This window comes from Tyto alba, unplaced genomic scaffold, assembly GCF_018691265.1.
Source record: "Tyto alba isolate M040663 unplaced genomic scaffold, T.alba_DEE_v4.0 Super-Scaffold_17, whole genome shotgun sequence".
NCBI classification, from domain to species: Eukaryota; Metazoa; Chordata; class Aves; order Strigiformes; family Tytonidae; genus Tyto; species Tyto alba.
The window spans coordinates 15,748,273-15,766,049 of NW_024881279.1; the positions used below are offsets into that span (position 1 = coordinate 15,748,273).

General features: G+C 38.7%; 1 protein-coding gene across 2 annotated transcripts; it reads left to right on the top strand.

Annotated features, from left to right (window-relative positions):
• The first annotated feature begins 35 nt into the window (after positions 1–35).
• On the top strand, positions 36–17,300 carry HMMR (hyaluronan mediated motility receptor). Of its 2 annotated transcripts, none has more exons than XM_042789998.1 (18): positions 36–189; positions 1,348–1,476; positions 2,065–2,141; positions 2,962–3,042; positions 3,749–3,937; positions 4,253–4,339; positions 4,865–4,965; positions 6,102–6,176; positions 7,081–7,259; positions 8,028–8,176; positions 8,488–8,702; positions 9,277–9,393; positions 10,227–10,385; positions 11,673–11,825; positions 11,929–12,028; positions 12,277–12,453; positions 12,955–13,117; positions 13,855–17,300. In XM_042789998.1, exons 1-18 carry the CDS (start codon positions 144–146, stop codon positions 13,872–13,874), a joined length of 2,217 nt encoding a protein of 738 aa, XP_042645932.1. In that variant the 5' UTR covers positions 36–143; the 3' UTR covers positions 13,875–17,300. The 2 variants fall into 2 exon arrangements, with proteins under 2 accessions (XP_042645932.1, XP_042645933.1); XM_042789999.1 differs by having other exon boundaries at positions 1,348–1,446.
• Positions 17,301–17,777: the final 477 nt, after the last annotated feature.

The following is a 17,777-nucleotide window of genomic DNA, read 5'->3' on the forward strand; positions in this document are numbered from 1 at the left end:
TGCTCCGCGTCGGGGGCGCTGATTGGATGAGCGAGCCTCAAAGCGGAGGAGGAGATTGGCCGCCCGGGGCGCGTGGGGGCGGCCGTTGCTCTCTTTGAACGCTGAGGGGCCGCCCTACCCCGCGCGCTGCTCCGGCTGCTGCCATGGCCTTCGCCCGCGCGCCGCTCCGCCGCTTCAACGATGCCTCCGGTAACAACGGCCCCGCGGGGTCCCGCGCTGGGGGTTGGGGGCGGAGGGGAGCCCGGTTCCTCCTTGGGAGTGCCGGAGGCGGCCTGCGGTTACCGCGGTGTGTCCCGGTCCTGCCCGTTTTTCCCCCGGAGAGGGCGGTTGCTTGTGAGCGGGCCTGTGAGGGCTTCTGGTTTAAGCTCTTGTAGGCGCTTTCTTTTTGAGGGGAAAGGAAAATCCGATTTTAGGTCGAATTTTGGCCGTAGGTAGATGGCTACTGAACGTCGTGGTGAGCAGATACAGTTATGTAGTAAATAAGACGATGGCAAACCAGGATTTGCTAGCCGCTTGATACTGTGATGCAAAACTACAAGAGAAGCGTACAGGTTTATTCACAACTGAAGTACTGCTACTGAGAGCGTTTTTTAATGTAGACAAATGCTTACAGTCAGTTTTGGTTGTGGCTGAATGCCTTGCTGCTGCTGTCACCTACTTACATTAAGTGAAGTTATTCTCAGTTGCAGAAAGCTGAAGCAACTAGCTAAGCATTTACTGGGCTTGAGACCACCTGACTACAATGATAATTGTATTAAAAATTTGTAGCCATCTTGCTTCTGTCTGCTGTTTCCCTTTAAAATGTTTAATTTTACTAACATAGCAGTTTTCATGTTTTTATAGAAGCTTAAGTAATGTAGTTCTTTAAATCAGAAAATTAGTTTTCAATAACATTGAAGTGGTCTCTTTTAAACTGGAAGATGGTTTAAAAAAATGCTTCAGGTCACGTTTTATCCTTTAACACTTCAGATTGGCTTTTTCACCAATTAGCACTAAGATCCTCTAACCATTTGTTTGTTTTTTGTTTTTTTTTTTTCTCTAGGTAAGTTAATGTATTGCAATTGCTAATAAGATGCCTTGCAATACTGTATGTATAAAGCACAGTTTATAGTTTTATTAGCAGTGTAATAAACCTACCCTTTCCCTACCATGTGTGCTGTACGTTTTCTTCATATTTATGGTGAGGATGAGGACAACTGAGACTCCAGTTGTTGGTTGTTTGGGCTTTTTTTTTTTTTTTCTTAAACTGCTTTAACATAGGTGTGTTAGTAGCCTCAACTTATTGAAGTTGAAAACCGTATTGTTTACTTTAATAGTTCTCTGCTGTTCTGAAAATCTCTTTTCTAGTATGTATCCCACTGCGACAATCCTGCGATGCTAAATCTTCGGACACACTGAGAAGTTCTCTGTTCTCTGAAACAAGTCAACGGGTTAGGAAACAGAAAAGTAGCTGTAAAGGTTGCACAGAACACAGTGGTATAATATCTTTGAATGTTACAATTATTAATGATTACATGCTGTTACTGCTCTGCTCCTGTTTGGAATTTGTTATGTGTTGCAGGGGCTCACTGCCTACCTGTCAGCTCAAGGGAACAGCAGCTGTAAAAATGTGTCTAACAATCTTGTAAAAATAGCTTTATATGCAATTCTTCATAATTAGGGGGACCTCTGGGATAAAATAAATTATTTTACTCCTTCATTAACCTTGATTTTAGTTGTATTTTCATGGCTTTTTCATATATTAAAGCATGCCTCAGTTGAAAAGCAACAGCATGGATGTGGGGGGGCGGGGGGAGACTTGGAAAAAGTTGGGTTCTCACAACTGGCTGTCATCTGGTAGGCTCTTTCTAAACTGTCAGTTGCTCAGATGACTAATATTGAACTGCCTGATTGCAGTAAGAAAGCAGCTGGCTTTGGGTTGTGAAGTAAATAGTCTTAATAATCAGGTGCTGTTCTGTCTTTTGCATAAAAAGTCAATTAACCTTGTCTAATTTGGTTGATTTTCCCTCAATGTATGCATGCACACCCTTTTCCTTCACCATTGTCTTCTGCATCCTTCTTCAGGTGAGACAAACCTGAACAGTAAAGAGAGTGCACCTACCCCTGTAATTGGAAGGAGACTCGCATCTCTCAGATCAACAGTAAGACTCTCCTGTGTTGTCTGTAGCACTGTTAAATACCAGCTAAGCCTCACTGTGGCTGGTTAAGTCATGTAGCCCCTTTATACAATTACTACTAACCTATCTATGAAACACATTATTGTGCCTGTATTCCTTAGTAACTAAGAAGGAAAAGTGAAATTGCAGAATTTTGGGGAATCGTGATGATTACTTGGAACTACAGAGTGACTTGTTGTCTTTGGTGTTATAATGTTGGGGTGTTTTGTTTCTTGCTCATCATGTAAATATGGTGTGGCGGCTTCTGAAGAAGAGCATGTGGCTGTTTCTGCTTCATATGGTGGACATGGCAGAGCAGAAACCAAGTGGTAAAAGAAACAGGGTATGGTATGGTATGATATGCAGGTTCTCAGTGCAATGTGCAAGGATATGGATTTGAAGATGTATAATTTAACCAGTTGAAACTTTTTAACCCTGACTTACTAATTTAGTTTACTAGAACTCATGATGTAGGATGAAATTCTGCAGACAAACCTGTGGTTAAGAGATGAAAGTGCTTTTTTTTATGGAATTTAGGGGAGTGTTAATATCTCATACTTCCTGTTACAATGGTTATGAGCTGTCCATTCAGAGTAATGCTTATGAAAAGGAACAGTGCTAAAAGCCATCCTAACCTGATACTTGTCTGCCCTAGGTGTGGGAGAGATATTTGCTTCCAATTCTGTGTGTGTATCTTTAATAGCATTGTCTATATGAAGGTATCCATGCATATTTCACTGTGTTGCTAAACTATTATGCAGCTATAGATAAGTTTAAATATTTCTAATCCATCTGTTTTCAAAAGCCAGCTAACAGGACTCCGAACCTTAAAAAAGATCTTAACCTTTTGAAAGAGAAAAAGAAACAGAAGACTCTGGAGAAGGAGGTATGAATACATTATGTGAGGGCAACACTGTAATCTATGTTTCCCACTTACCGTAATAAAAAATAAAAGCTGGTAAAATTAGCCCCTTTTGCATAACATAGCATAGAAGTAGTTTGTAAACAGCAAAAGTTATGATATGTGGAAGCATTGTGTGTATTAATGAGATCACATTAATTCCTACTGATTGTGAACAGCTATGCACCCAACTTTTTTTTTTTAAAGAAGTCCTATATTCTCTACCACAAAAAGGTTCTGTTTAACAACTGTTTGCTGAGATTTTTTCTTAATGATTGACATAGTTTGAGGCAGCTAACTTTTCCTTATTAGTACACTTGTATGTACTCTTTTGTACTTCATGTGTCTCAAATGTCACATTCTGTCTTTCTGTTCCACAGCTGAAGGGGAGATTTGGCTTCTATTTTAAGTTGAAGCTAAGACTGTTTTAACTTTAACATGTTGTATGGCTCAGTAGAATGAAGTAAGTTAAAATGCTAGGACTGCGAATCTGTGGTGTGTAATAATAGACAATGGTGGTGATTCTGTTATCTCCATTTCCTGTGAATGACAGAGTTGAAGATATATATTCTGTATGAAAGTTAATGCAGTTTGGTACTTAGATTCTTCAAGAAGACCACGGGCATAAACTAATGATGTTATTTAAGAGGAGTAATAGTAGGAAATAAAGAAAATATCTATTCTATTTTAGATTCGTGCATTAGTGAGAGAGCGTGGAGAGCAAGATAAAAAACTTCAGGCTCTAGATGAGGATTTTGTTAAGATTGAAGCGAAGCTAAGTGCAACAGTTCAGGAGAAAACATCTCTTTTGGCAAACATTGCATGCCTAAAAAAACAGCTTCTGGAACTAAGAAGAACCAATGAACTACTGAAGTCGAAGGTATTCAGACAAATGAGCACCTATTTGCTTTGCCTTGCTGTTTGTAAGCTTTCTGTGCAAGAGGAAGATTTAGTTGCTGCTCAGTATCTGTTTCCATGTCCCCTGCGCCCCTTCCTTGGCACAGAGATAGAGCATGTCTGGTTTGGGATCTTGTGCGCTTCTGTCTAAAGGCAGAGGGGGACCTGCTAACATCCATCTCAAGGATGGGCAGAGATCAGTGTTGTGGGTGCGAGGGGGACACTTTTAAAGGATTGTGTGAATAGTAGTTCATGTGAAGGAGTTACGCTTAATGGTTTTATATTAATCTCTAATAAGCTGTCTGAAGATGGCATGCAGAAGAAAATGAGCAGCCTGTGTGTGGAGTTAATGAAGCTCAGAAACAAGAGGGATGCTAAGGAGAAGGTATGACCATTAGCACTGCACATGATAGTAACTGGGCTGTTCGGGAACAGACGATGAAGGGCTTATCACATAACTGCAGGTCATGTCTTGTTTCTGTCTTCAACTGGCTAGTTTCTTCTAATTTCTGTGGAGTGAAAATAGAAAGAGCAAACAACGAATGTTATTGATTTTGGTGTTGGTGTGTAGAGTAAATCTCAGTTTAAGTAAGGAAGCCTAGAAATACCTCTGTTAAAAGGTCAATCTGTTGGTCAGACTTAATTGATTTGAAAACCAGTGGTCCTAAGTATAGTTTCAAACTCTTACACGTTTGTGCTTTTAGAGGGGTGTGGGTGGTGGCTAATATCTTTACAGAGGGATACTTTGAATCACATTTAGCGGAGTAGCAAGTGCTATCATTAAATTATAGTTATGAATTAATTTCTGTTTACCACTGTCTTTTAGCCAATGGATTATATTTATTTACTGAATCTTGTTTTGGTGGTAATACTTATGTGTGTTTTTTTTTTTTTTTTTTTTTTTCCTAAGACTGCACTTGCAAAGCAAGAAGACATGGAAATGAAGCTGCAGCAAGTTCAAAGGCATCTGGAGGACTCAAAAGGGAAAGTAGCACAGTTAGAAGAAAAACTGTAAGTAGTAAGGAAGGGAATTGACTTAGATGACATTATATCGTCTAGCTGTGCTTACACCTTACAGTGAGCATGTAGTTTAGAGAAAATACAGGCCATCTCCATAGTGAGAGGGAACATAAATGATTACTCTTTCTTACCTTGAATAAATCTGATAGAATTAACTTTTAGGTACTGCTATTTTTTTCTTATAAAAGGAACATAAATACTGTTCTTATAGTGTAAATAACCTTTTTCCAAAAGACAAATTGTATCATCCCAACCCTTTGTCTTCCAGTGTGGTATGGGTGCAGATTTCTTGGGTGTGTGGAGGGGAGGGAACATGTGTTTTGAGGAAGTAGTTGTTGTTCATCTTGGAGCAAGACATTCATGTACTTTGGATGCTTCAGTGTCTGGCCCTTTAGACTATGAAGTTAGGAATAAGCAACAACGGAAAAGCATTGAACCAGGAGTTGAGATCCTAATTCAGTAGTCAGGCATTTGGCACAGATTTGATGAACACTTGTATGTTTTGTAGCAAAGTGTATTGATGAGCAGTTGCAGTTCCTTCGAAGTTGCTTTGTAGTAGCCACCTCTTCTGAAGAAAGGCAACTGCCAAGTGTCTTGGCTTAAGCAGCCATATGTAGGAAGAGGGACTTCCAAATCAACACTTGTATTGTGCCCAAATAATGTAATTTGCTGCAGAAGAACAGTGTGCTAACATATAGGCTATTTCTGAGGATAGTGCTCGAAGAAGGATGATCTTACAAGGTCTATTCTATGTCAATTTTGCATTATTGCATTGCAGCATCCTTCTTATGCTTTCTGCATTTACTTATGAAATATGAGTGAATTTTTATACTTAGATTATCTTTAAAATGCACAAAATAATGCAGATAGTGTGATGCACAAAGGGAAGAAATTATATTTCTGTGTAGCTCATGCAGCTGTTCTAGCATGCTTGTGGCAGAATATGGCGCTGCATCGTTACTATAAATGAAAAGACTGTATGAAACAAGTGTGAAAAAAGGTAGAATCAACTCGTAGAGCCAATAGCAGTTTGTCAGCCAAACCGGATTATGAAAAGTACCTATTACTGCAAGTTGTGATTCACTGGTTTATTTCTGCTTGCTTATCTGTAAACTTCCTGGTTTTAGATCTGCTACTGAGAGAGAGAAAGTTGAAGAAAAGTCTGACACTGAAAAACTCCTGGAATATATCACTGAGCTCAGGTAACAATGAACTGTTGTTGGGTTGGTAAGGAATCCTAAGATGTTATTTTAATTAACTTACTAAATGTTAAATGATGATGAATGAAATATGGTTTTCTAGTCTAAGCAATACTATGCAGGAGTTGTGTATGAGGATCCTAAAATCATATTTGTAGCCTGAGTTACTTGTATGTAAATTGAGCTAAATCCTTTTCTTCTGAGGTACTGGCAGTTATGTATTTTAGCCCTTGCCTGTAAAACAATGTACTGTAGGGCAAAAAACCCCTCATTCTCCACTTCTGGTGGACTTTACAGTGCTCTGATTTGCATGTAAGAGTTATGATGAATTATGTATGTATGACCATCAGTCTGATGCTAAAAATTCCTAACGCAGTGTTTTGTAACCGATAGAAACTCTAACCAGTCTTCACAGTAATATGCCCCTAGCTCAGAAGATGGTGAGAATACAAAAGTATTTATATTTAACTAGTTCACTCTTCACTGCTCCCAATGCTGTCAATTTACTTTTTAAGAGATACATTATTAACTGACTGTGTATCTTAAGAATCTGCTTGTTCTTGTAAAATCTGGTTTATTAATGTGTATGCTTCTCTGAAAACTCAGGTTTGTAAAAAAACTGGATGTAGCAGTCAACTGTGAATCAATTATAGTGACTAATTCTGTTTTAACTTGTACATTTTATTTCTGTGATTGTGTAAGTTTATTTTGAAACAAAACATGGGTGTTGAAATTGCTTCTAATTATAATTTACCTGTCTTAATGTGCAAGAACTTGTGTCAGGGAAAGTAGGTGAAGGCAGCTTCCCTGTTGGAAACCAAGAGTCCTAAGCATGTTTCCTTTTTGCTGAAGTGTAAGCTTGCAAACAGAGTTTAGTGGTAACAAATACCTGAATTTTCTCCTGCAGTAGTGTTGCAGAAACAGCTGAGAAATACAAACTAGATGTTGCGCAGATGGAGGATATGCTGATGAAGAAAGACCAAGATATTGAGATGCTGAGGGATAGCCTCAAAACAAAAGAGGAAGAACCATTTCAAGTGATAAAAGAACTAAATGAAAGATGTCAATTGCTTCAACAAGAAAAAGGTAATTCTTAGTGCTTGTATGGTGTTCACATAACTGGGATCACTGTGTCTTAAATCATCTCAAATAGGTTTGTTCTAAAAGGCTGATTTAGACTGGTTTTCCAAGTTAAGTCATGTCTCTGCTCCAGCTGCGTGCAGCTCAGCTTATTTCAAGCAACATAAAAACTATCTGATATATTTAAGTCTAAATTTGTGTTTCCATGGAGGGATATAAAGGTAGGTTGTCTAGAATGAAAATTGTTTATATGGTAGGAATGGCTTTAATATAAAAGGTAAACACAGGTGAGTTGTTCCATACTCTCCACTGAGAAGCAGTAGGAAATTGTCTCAATTCACTGTTAGCAGCTTGTGCATGAGTTCATTGAGGTATTGGGAATGTGTCTAGGAACCCTTCATCTCTTTCCTCCCCTCTTGCTCAAACCCAGCAACTCTGTAACCTGGGACTGGTACTCACTTCTCTGTATACCTGTTGGCTTGTATGTGCTAGTATTATGTGGAACAGGCTTTGGGGAAATCATTTAGTTGAGAAGACTAACAGCTTGATCTAGATATTTTTGCTGTTAAAATTATTTTAAATGGTGTACTTTGAGCCAGTTTTGAGGAGTTTCCAGATGGCTTAAGGGTGTGGTTTTTGTTTATTTTTTTTTTTCCTTGCCTAACTAACTTTAAAGCTAGAATGGAAGTACTATGAAGAATAGATGCTGTAGTTGTTAAGTTGTTAAAAGATAGAGATGGGAATTTTTGTTATATTGACAATACCTCTATGCAGAGAATGGGTTGTCAGAGACCAGAGGAAAATTGCTGAGTATGAAGGCTGAAATAGAAGACCTGAAAAAAAAAATTGGCTTAGATGAACAAGAACACCAAAAACTGCTTCAGAAACATGAGGAGGTGGTCTCTCAGCTGCAGCAAGAGAAGGTAAATACAGACTATAAATCAGTCTAAAAACACTCTTATCTCTGTGACTGGCACTGAAGGTTCTGATTTTAGTTGTATGTGAGACTGCTCTATTAATAATGGTCTAATGTGTGGAATATGCGAGTGGGTGCTAGCCAGCAGAAACTGTGTGGTCCAACAGCTTGAAGAACTTGTTTGAGGTTTTTTGTGTTTGATTTATTCCTGTAGATTTGACCTTATTCTTGTGATTTGAAGTTTGAACAGTGCAAATCAGCCTTTAACATCTAGAAAAATACTGCTAGTTTTAAAATGTGTGGTACTCTGGCATGTAGGAGTCATCTGCATCAATGCACCAGAAGCTGCTGGAGTTGCAAGATGAAGTAACAAGCGAGAGACAACTTCTTGAAGAAGAGCTGAATGATACCATGAATGAGCTGAATAAATTACATGCTAAGGAGAAGAAAGCTGAAAAGTTGGTGAAGCGGTTGGAACAAGAAATCAAATCTCAAGCTCTTGAACTTGCACAGATGGAAGTGAAACTGAAAGGGTCTGAAACCAATTTTCTCATTCTAAATCAGTCGTATAAACAAAGCTTCTGAGCATAATTGATGTTTTAAAGAGACCTGAACAGATCTAAACGTTTGTCTTGCTGGTCGTTGATTACTGATCTAATGATGACTGGAATCAGTTTTATGTTGTCTTCATTAATTTTAAATTAGTGTGCTGAGACTTGCTCAAAATGCCAGTACTGTAGTAATTTGGCGTGTCTGTGAGGGGTAAACTAAATGTATGTTGTATTGGATGTTTCTGCCCTGGAGAGGGCAATGACCAGGAATGATTTTTCAAGCAAGTTGTTTCTTGCTTTCACGTATTGAAAGTATGCTAATAGGTGTTCAATCTATTTCATAGCTATCTTGGAAAATAAGGGGAGGGAGAAATGCTTCTTTCAATCTGCTGTGAAGATTGTGCTTGAATACTTGAGAAGTTGGGGCAGAGAAGTTACTGCTTTGTCACAAGTAATCTATTGCTGCTGCTGCAAGCTTTCTCTAACTGATAACAGCATTTGGTAATGAGTTCAAACATACTTACCTCCAGCATGGAATGCTGAATTTTTATTTCAGGAGGAATGCTGAGTTGGAGCAAATCAATGAAACGCACAGCAATGCTGTTCTGCAAATCCAAGAAGAGCATAGCAATACACTGCGTAAACTTGGAAAGACTGTTGCTGAGTTCGAAAGGTATTTAAGTTTCATTAGGATGGGGATTATCTCTAAGATTACAGTAAAATATGTTGTTTATTGATGTGCCTTGGTACTTAACACTGCGTAAGGAGCAGGGGTATGGTATTAGAGCAGAGGTCTTTTTTGATGGAGTATTCAATGGTATTAAGAAATTAAATCATTCCTCCTGAGTACTAGTTAAGTGCAATGATGTACTTGGTATATATACAGTTCAGGAAACTGGATGCTGCTGCTTCAAAAGTGTAACCAGTTAAATACTCAAGTGCTCTTGCATCTTGGTGAGAGTTGTAGCTAGTGATGGTGTTATCTTTGCGCTAAAATCTCTTGCGAAAAGATTTATTGTTTAGGCTCAAAACTCTCACTCAATCGAGATACTTTAACTGCAGTACTTGTGGATCTTTCCTTTCAAAATACTCAGGTTGTGGAATGATTTTAAAAGTGTTACAATTACTGATAAGTATGCAGGGCACACATGAAGGATCCAGTGGGGTAATTGCCATTGCAGTCTGTAGACAGTAAGTCTTCTGGTGTTTAAAATAAGCTTCAGCTATAGGTAGGTCTCTTGTGTTTTAAAATAGCTACCAAAATGTGAAAATATCTGTATTGCAGAATTTGTCATAATGGTACTGCCTATGGTTTTATGGAAACATGGTTTGTTTTTTTTAATGTCGGATTTATCAGAGCTAAAGCACTGCCATATCTCTAGATTATAAAAATTCTTAGCATGAGCTTGTATTGCTCTTGTAAAGCCTGAACTTGTCAATTTGGTTTTGTTTTCCTTTATTTTTTCTAAAGTAATAAGATTTTTCTTATTTGCATTGCAATACCAGCTACAAGAAGACAACATGTGAAGAAATATGCAGTCTTAAACTGCAGAAGACCTCTCTGGAAGAAGAAGTTTCCAACCTGAAGAAAATAGGCCAAGATAATCTACACCTGCTCCAGGAAGCAGAATACACTAAAAACAAAGCAAAAGAGGAATGTGCAAGGTACTAGACAGACTTTTCCTTCAGTGTAAGGAACGCTAACTAAGGCTTGCCTTATTAACTAGAATTTAACATGGTGCTCTACCAGATAAAATCAGTGTTGGGTGTAAGCTTAAGTTTTCTCCTTTTCGCAGTGCAAAGGGTGGAAAATGGTCAGAACTTAAGTTTATATGCATTAGAAAATGATCTGTTCAAGCCATTGCTTTGACTTGTTCCTTTATATGAAACAAATAGGAAGAAGAAAATAGTTAACTGAAATAGGTTGGAATAGGGTCTTCATCAGAAATATCAGTTACAGTGACTGTTCAACAGATAAGATCCACAGGAGTAGCCAAACAAATAATGCAGAGCTCACAGTTTGCCACTAGTCTGATTAACACGTCACCTTAAATTCTGCTCACAAGTAGATGCCAGTTAACCACCCATGAATTACCACATTGTGGCAAAGTAGACAAAGGTGTTCTCTCTGCTTAATATGAAGCACCACAGTGCAGCTGATGAGTAATGACAACCAAGAAGTTTTAGGCCACTTGCTGAGGACATGTTTCACTGACTGTCTTAGAGCAGCTTAGGGGTGTGGGTTCTTCCAGCTCACTGTGCAGAGCATGAGGAAGTCCCTTGCTGTGGGCGAGACACTGACTGTTGGAGCAAGTGGGGGAGTTGGATCTTAAAAGGTCCTGGTGTACAATCACCTGTATTAGGCAACTGTGGTGACTGCGTGTATGTGAGTTGCATTACCGGATGTATTGTGTATGTGCTGGAAGATTTCCTGCCCCTCTTCTTGTAGTGTACTTTGGAGCTAGCTTCTGAAGTTGAAGCTGGATTTAAATCAACAACTACAATCTTAACTTTTTCACTGTTGCATGTGGATAAATTGTTTATTCAAGCTGTATTAAAATGATGCTCTGGCCAAACTGAACTGGGCATTTCTGATTTTCTCAACTATCTCTTTGCAGATTTATAAAATGCCTCTGTAAAGTTTTGTAATGCTTCTGCTCTCTTAACTAGTAGTCTTAACTACTAAAGTGTCCTCCACTGAAAGCTGCTGGCATTAAACAGCCATAAAAAACAAACATATCTTTTCCTAGCTTTCTCATAGGAGTTAAAAATATTGTACATCTTCAGCTTGATTGCTTTCTGTATTCTTCTCTTGTAGCACTGTTTGTGCAAACCTTTATTTCAGTTCTTCTACTAAGAGCCTTTCAATCATGGTTACTTGTGTTTTCAGAATTAGAGTAGTTTAAAAAAAAAAAATAAGGGTTCATTAAGGATGGATGATATTTTCCGCAGGATGCTTTTAGAAGTCCAGACAAAGCTTGCATTAAAAGAAGCAGAAACAGAGAGAACAAGAGAGTCTTGTCTTGCACAAATGAATAAACTTCAGGAAAAACTGGAAGAACAAACTGAAGATCTGAAACGAAAACTTGAATTGGAAAAATCAAGGTGACTTTTCTGATGCTAAGCCTGCATATTATAGCACATAAAAGTTAGTGTGAAGTAGTACTGAGAGTAACAATGAATATAATGCAACCTGACTTCTTTTTAGGGAAGCCATAAATGAAGATGTGATCTCTAGCTTAAAAGAAGAGATAAAGACCTGGCGTAATCTATATGAAGATTTACATAACAAAGCTAAGCCTTTTCAGGTGTGTTATGAAGTAGGTGTGTGTTAGTATCTGTCGACTTAAGACCTGTGCAGTTGGCTTGAGTTCTACTCTTGAAGTAAGCATGTTGTTTCCCTTTCTGAGATAATACTTATCCTGCAATGGTTTCCTAAGTTCCTATCTCCTGAGCGAGCTCTTCCCTTACCCAAAACAATTTTCTTTCTAGTCGAGTTCAGTAATAAAGCTGTATTTAATTTAAAGATTTCTAAAAGATTCAATATGTATTTCAGCATCAACTAGATGCATTTGAAGCAGAGAGGAACGCGCTTTTAAATGAGCATGGTGCAGCCCAAGAAGAACTGAATAAACTAAGTGATGCATATGCCAAACTACTTGGTCACCAGAACCAGAAGCAAAAAATCAAGCATGTTATGAAGTTGAAGGAAGAAAATACCCACCTGAAGCAGGTTTGTGAACTACTAAGTGTAGAAATTGGTAAATTATTTATTTGCTTGATTTCTTTGTTGCTCTAGATACTTATAGACTAATCCTGCAAACTACTTCCTTGATGTTGTTCTTAAATTCCCTGCAAGAGCTAGACTAGAACAAACCACCAGCTTCCAGAAACACCAAGAGAATCTGGTTTAGTTTCAGCAGAATATATGATAGAGGGATCACCAGTACAAATAACTGCCCCTACTCGTCGCGTTGCTGTTTTTTCTTTCCTGTTTTGGAGGATTTAGACTTACCAAAGTATTTGCTGAAAGTAGCACATGAAAGCTTCAGGCTACCATACTGCTTTGTGGTGTTATACGGCATTTACGCAATGGTGCTGGCTGCTCTACACCTGTCAACTTGGTTTGGTTTTCTAATGCCACCAATAATTATGTATGTATGTATGTTTGTGTTTAGTTGCAGGCTTTTTGCCAGTTCTTACTCTAATTTGCAAGTTTTGTGTTTTTCTTTAGGATGTCTCAAAACTGCGTGCATTGTTAGCAAAGGAAAAGCAAACCAACAGAGATCTTCAGGAGCAAGTATATGCAATTCAGGGCATTAGGCGCTTTGACCCTTCCAAAGCTTTCCAGCATGATAGTAAGGAAAATATTCCTCCAAAAACTCCTTTTAAAGAAGGTAAGCTTAGATACTGATGTAACCATGTCCTTTTACCTGTTAACCAAAAAAGGTATGATAGTTTTCTATCCTCTGCTGTGTTTGAGGAAGGAAGGAGAACGGTGCCTTGTGTGTGTCATAGCAGATGTTGGAAGGATTCAGCAGTGGGGCACTCGCAGCATTCAGTTTGCTGTTGTCCTTTCCAGTCCAGTTCCTTAAAACAGTGTGTTTGGTAGGGGGGAGAAGAGGAGGGGGTGAGTTACAGGGAGTCAGCTTGTTTGCATGATCTCGCAAGATGGGAGCTTTGCTACTGTGCATGGCCTACAGCTTTCCTTCTGTCACAGAACCCAGGCAGCACAGCTCCCCAGGTGACAGCCATGGCTCCTGCATGGGAGGTGCGGGTAAACATGGCTCAGGCAGAGGTTTGAGCCTTGGTTCTTTAGCTGCTACATGGTAAGTAAGCATACCTTACGCTGCTGTAGGTGTAAATGTGAGATGCAAAAGGTCTGCAGATAGCTGTGGAGTGGAGGGGAAGATGGCAAGAGAATAGGGGTGCACGGAGGGAAGCAGTGTAGGGGAGAGTTGGAGGGCATAGGGTTCAACCAGACCTTCATTTTACATATATTTCAGGGTCTGAATTTCTGGCTTACCTGTTACATGGAGTGTAGTGCCTTCCTCCCCACAGCAGACAAATGACTACTTGATATGGTGAGAGCAATAGTGGAAAACCCAAACTTAGTACCATTTTTCCATTACAGGTAATAAAAACAAAATTTAATCGCTTGGTATTAAGAAAAGTACCATAAATCATGAACACACTGATGTGCTACAGAAGACTTCAACAGACAACTAACTCAAGGTGAACTGGGATGCTACGTATGCTACAAATTAGTAGAAGTACTAGAGAAATGTGATAAAACCATATATTTTTAGAACTGTACCTGGTTATACTCTTGCTGAGATGCCATCAGTGACTGTATGTTCCAGACTCCTGGTAACACTCTTGCACCCTTGAACTCCCAAAACTGCTCATAGCTTTACCTTTTTGGTATGCTGAAGCTGCTTAGTTGGTTTTCAACGCAGCAGCTTGAGTTAAGAAAATATGAATAAGCACTGGAGAATTAGAATGGCAAATGAAATCTGATTTTAGGACTTTTTTTTTTTTGCATCTGCAGTATACAATCTGACATTAAATGTTGCTCTGTATGATTGCTTCACTGCCAATGGCAGGAATGCTGCCAAGAGACCCTTTTTCCTCTATGGCCTACGTAATATAGAGCCAATGTAGAAAATTGGACTGTACAGTTAGTTTTTATATTCTTAATAGGATCTACATTCAGGACATGCTAATTTAAAACCTGGGGCTAGCTATTGCAGCCGTTTATCTTCAGCAGAGGATTTTCAGGTCAAATTCAAATTGACTGCATTTACCTAAATGTTTGCATACTGTGGCCAAGATTAGTATCTTAAGATAAATGTCTATTATGAATTCTGTGCTCACTGGACTCTTCAATTGTAATACCTTGGTAGCCAGCTGTTATAGCTGATCAGTGCTTTGTGAAGGGAAATAACAGAATTTGCCTTAATTGGGTGGGAAGATACCAACTGAACATGCATTCATTGTGCAGTCTTGAATTTTGGCAAGGCGGAAAGAATCTGTTTAACTGCATCTAAAACTAAGAGTGTTTTAGCACAATAAAAACATCAAATAAAATAATTTCTCTATTTCCTTGATAAACGAGGGATAAAACCAAAATCAAATTACGTGGTGGAATTGACATAATGCTCTTTGTTCTAGTCTTAAATCTTCATAATGAAGCCCAATGTCAGTCTTGCCTCAAAGACCGTGTATTCTTTAATCTGACAGAAATTATTTAGCTGAACGTTACAGTACATAGACCTGCATACAGTACATAGACTCTCATTTCCTGTTAATATCCCTTAATACAAAAGTAAATACTAGAACTTCAGAAAACATGGAGCTCTGTTCTTGTTATTGTATCTACTAATAGCCTACATATGGGTGCTGCGGAGTCAGTAGGCAAATCTTAGCGTCTTGAATATAATGACATTTATACTGACATTAAAAGCTTTCAGACAGTTGATAATGCCTAGGAGATATCAAAAACGCATATTAAGTCCAGGGAAATAAATTGTTATGTCTTGTCTGTTAATGTAATGTGTTTGTGTATTTGCTGGATTAATTTAACTTCTGCAGATGGAGGAGGAGGATTCATCTCAGGTGTTTGGCTTGAGAAATACTTGGTGTTCAATTTAGCAGTTTGCTTGTAGTGTTGAGATGCAGAGTTTAATAAGGAAGTTGCTGGAAGATTGATACTAGTGTTATCTCCTTGTGGAGAAAAAGATACAGGTTTTTCTTGTCTTACAGATGGAAATGGGGTAAAACAAAACTAGAAGCAGTATGTATTAGTCTGACTCATTTGATGAGAATGCAGCTTTACTAGAGGTCCTGATGTTATACAGCCTGGATATCCACTTGTCAGTGGATGCAAAATGAGCAGTGGGTCAAACCAAACTCCATCCAGGGAGCAGCAGGGGCAAGAGCAATGGGGGGGTGGGGGGGGCAATCTGTAAACAACTGTGAGCAGATGAAGTAACACTACAGCTATCATACTAGAGTGTCTCACAAAATGTCATCAGCCTGTCATGTGTTCTTGCTGAAAGTTGCCCACTTCCTGTGGTGTTCTACTCATGGGGGATTTTTAAGGCAAAATCAGTATTCATAAATCAGAATGTCAGTCTGCAAAGCCTTCATGCCAAAAAAATAATACTTCCTTAGTTTAATGGGTTTCTAAAAATGTAGATGAACCTATTAAAAGAGATTAGGGCGAGTCCATTTTCACAAAAGGTTCCACAAGCCTCGAAACATGGAAGTGAGGACCCTGAGTGAAGGTGTATTTTTTTACCTGAACCTCATTTTTGTTGTTTGACGTGTCCTGCATCAACTAAGCAGGATTGTCAAAGGGTGAAAGTATACCAAGTGAAGCAAGATACTGCAGGTATCACGGGACTGTTTTTAGGATGGCTACGTACTTTCTTCATACAGTCTTCAGTTTTAAAAGTTTCTAGCTTAATTGGCAGTTTTGCCTAGGTGTTATTTCAAATCCTTTTTACGCTATCGTGAGCATGCCTATATTGCAAAAAGAATAGGGAAACTAGCAAATAATTATGCTAACCTTGCAGCAATGTCAATTTTTGGTTTAGCTTTAAAATACAGATAAAGAATGTAGAGCAGATTGGAGAAAGAAGAAAAGAGTGGAGTCAAGGGCAAGTTTTACATGCTTTATGTCAACTTCTAGCTTTTGTGGTTTCGCCAGTTTCATGCACATGAAATAAGCATTAAAAACTGAAACCTTGATACTGGTAGCTCAACTGACTTAAGTATTCACTGCAGGAATCAATTACTTTCCTGTTGTCGAATATAGCCTTTTTTTAATTGAAAGAATATATGATTTAACAAGTCATTATTTTTCTGATCAGCTGTCTTGCTGTATTGTAGCACAATCTGCGTTGTACTTAGTTTAAAATTAAAACGGAGAGCTGACAGAACCCTCAACCTGGCTGACCCAATTAGAGCCCTCCTCCTGTTTGCTGTAAAAGGGAAACTGCCTAATGCTCAGTGCCAGTGCTTTGAGTAGGTTGGATGCACGCAACAGCTGCACTTGCTCACGCTGGCTGTTGGGAAGTGAAAATTTAAGTTCATACTGAGCTGCTTAAATGGTACCACTGGGAATCAACTAAAAGCTTAACAGGATCCGGAGCCCCATGTGATATGGGGCTTGGATTAGAGCTTTGGTTTCAAAGGTCAACTGAGCTATTGCTGCTTTCAGTCCATGTGCTCTCTGCAGGCAAAAGCAGACAAAGGGACAAACATGCAGTTGAACTGCAATAATTTCCTAGGCTGGTAATTCCTGCTGTAGCTTGAGGCAAGGCCTGAAATGGTGGTGGAAATGGAGCAGGTAAGGCTCTGGATACTTGCATTAATAGATTGATGCCACACTTTGATTACAGAATCTAGGGAAAAGGAAACAGGAGAGAGAGAGAAAGACTTAATTATGCTTTAGTCTCTGCAAATTAGAGTCTGAATCGTTACTTTAATGAATGGTGCATTTAGTTACCCGCTAATGAGTTATGCTTAAATGACTGCGATACGGACTATAATAAATTTATCTATCCCATTAAATCAGTGTTTCACAAAGTAAATGATCGTAAAGGAATTAAAAATGTAAGATATTCTGCTGCTGAATTCAATATAAGTATTTGAGCAAAAAAAAGATAGACCGTGTTCTGTTATGAAGGTAAAGTATGCGTAGTTTTTGTAACTGTTCAACTGCTGACAAAAATGTTGAAGATACTTTACAGGCCAAATTCTGGTTCTAGCTTGGGACTCCAGTGTTATTGCTTTCCCTCTTCTCCTTCTGCTTAAAGCCTGGAAGGGAATATTTCTGTGCCATTGTTTCTGTTAAGGTGCATGGTGAGCTCTTGCAGCCAGAGCGGGGAGAGATGTGACATTAGATGCGCCTGGAGTGGTTACCTTTGTGCTGCTGAGCAGTTCAGGGTTTCTTTTAAGTTTTTTTCTTCTGAAATTCAAGTTATGAGTTACTGTTATTTTCAGTATATTTTTAAGGCTGTTGAAAGGGATTAAATGGTCTGTAGTTTG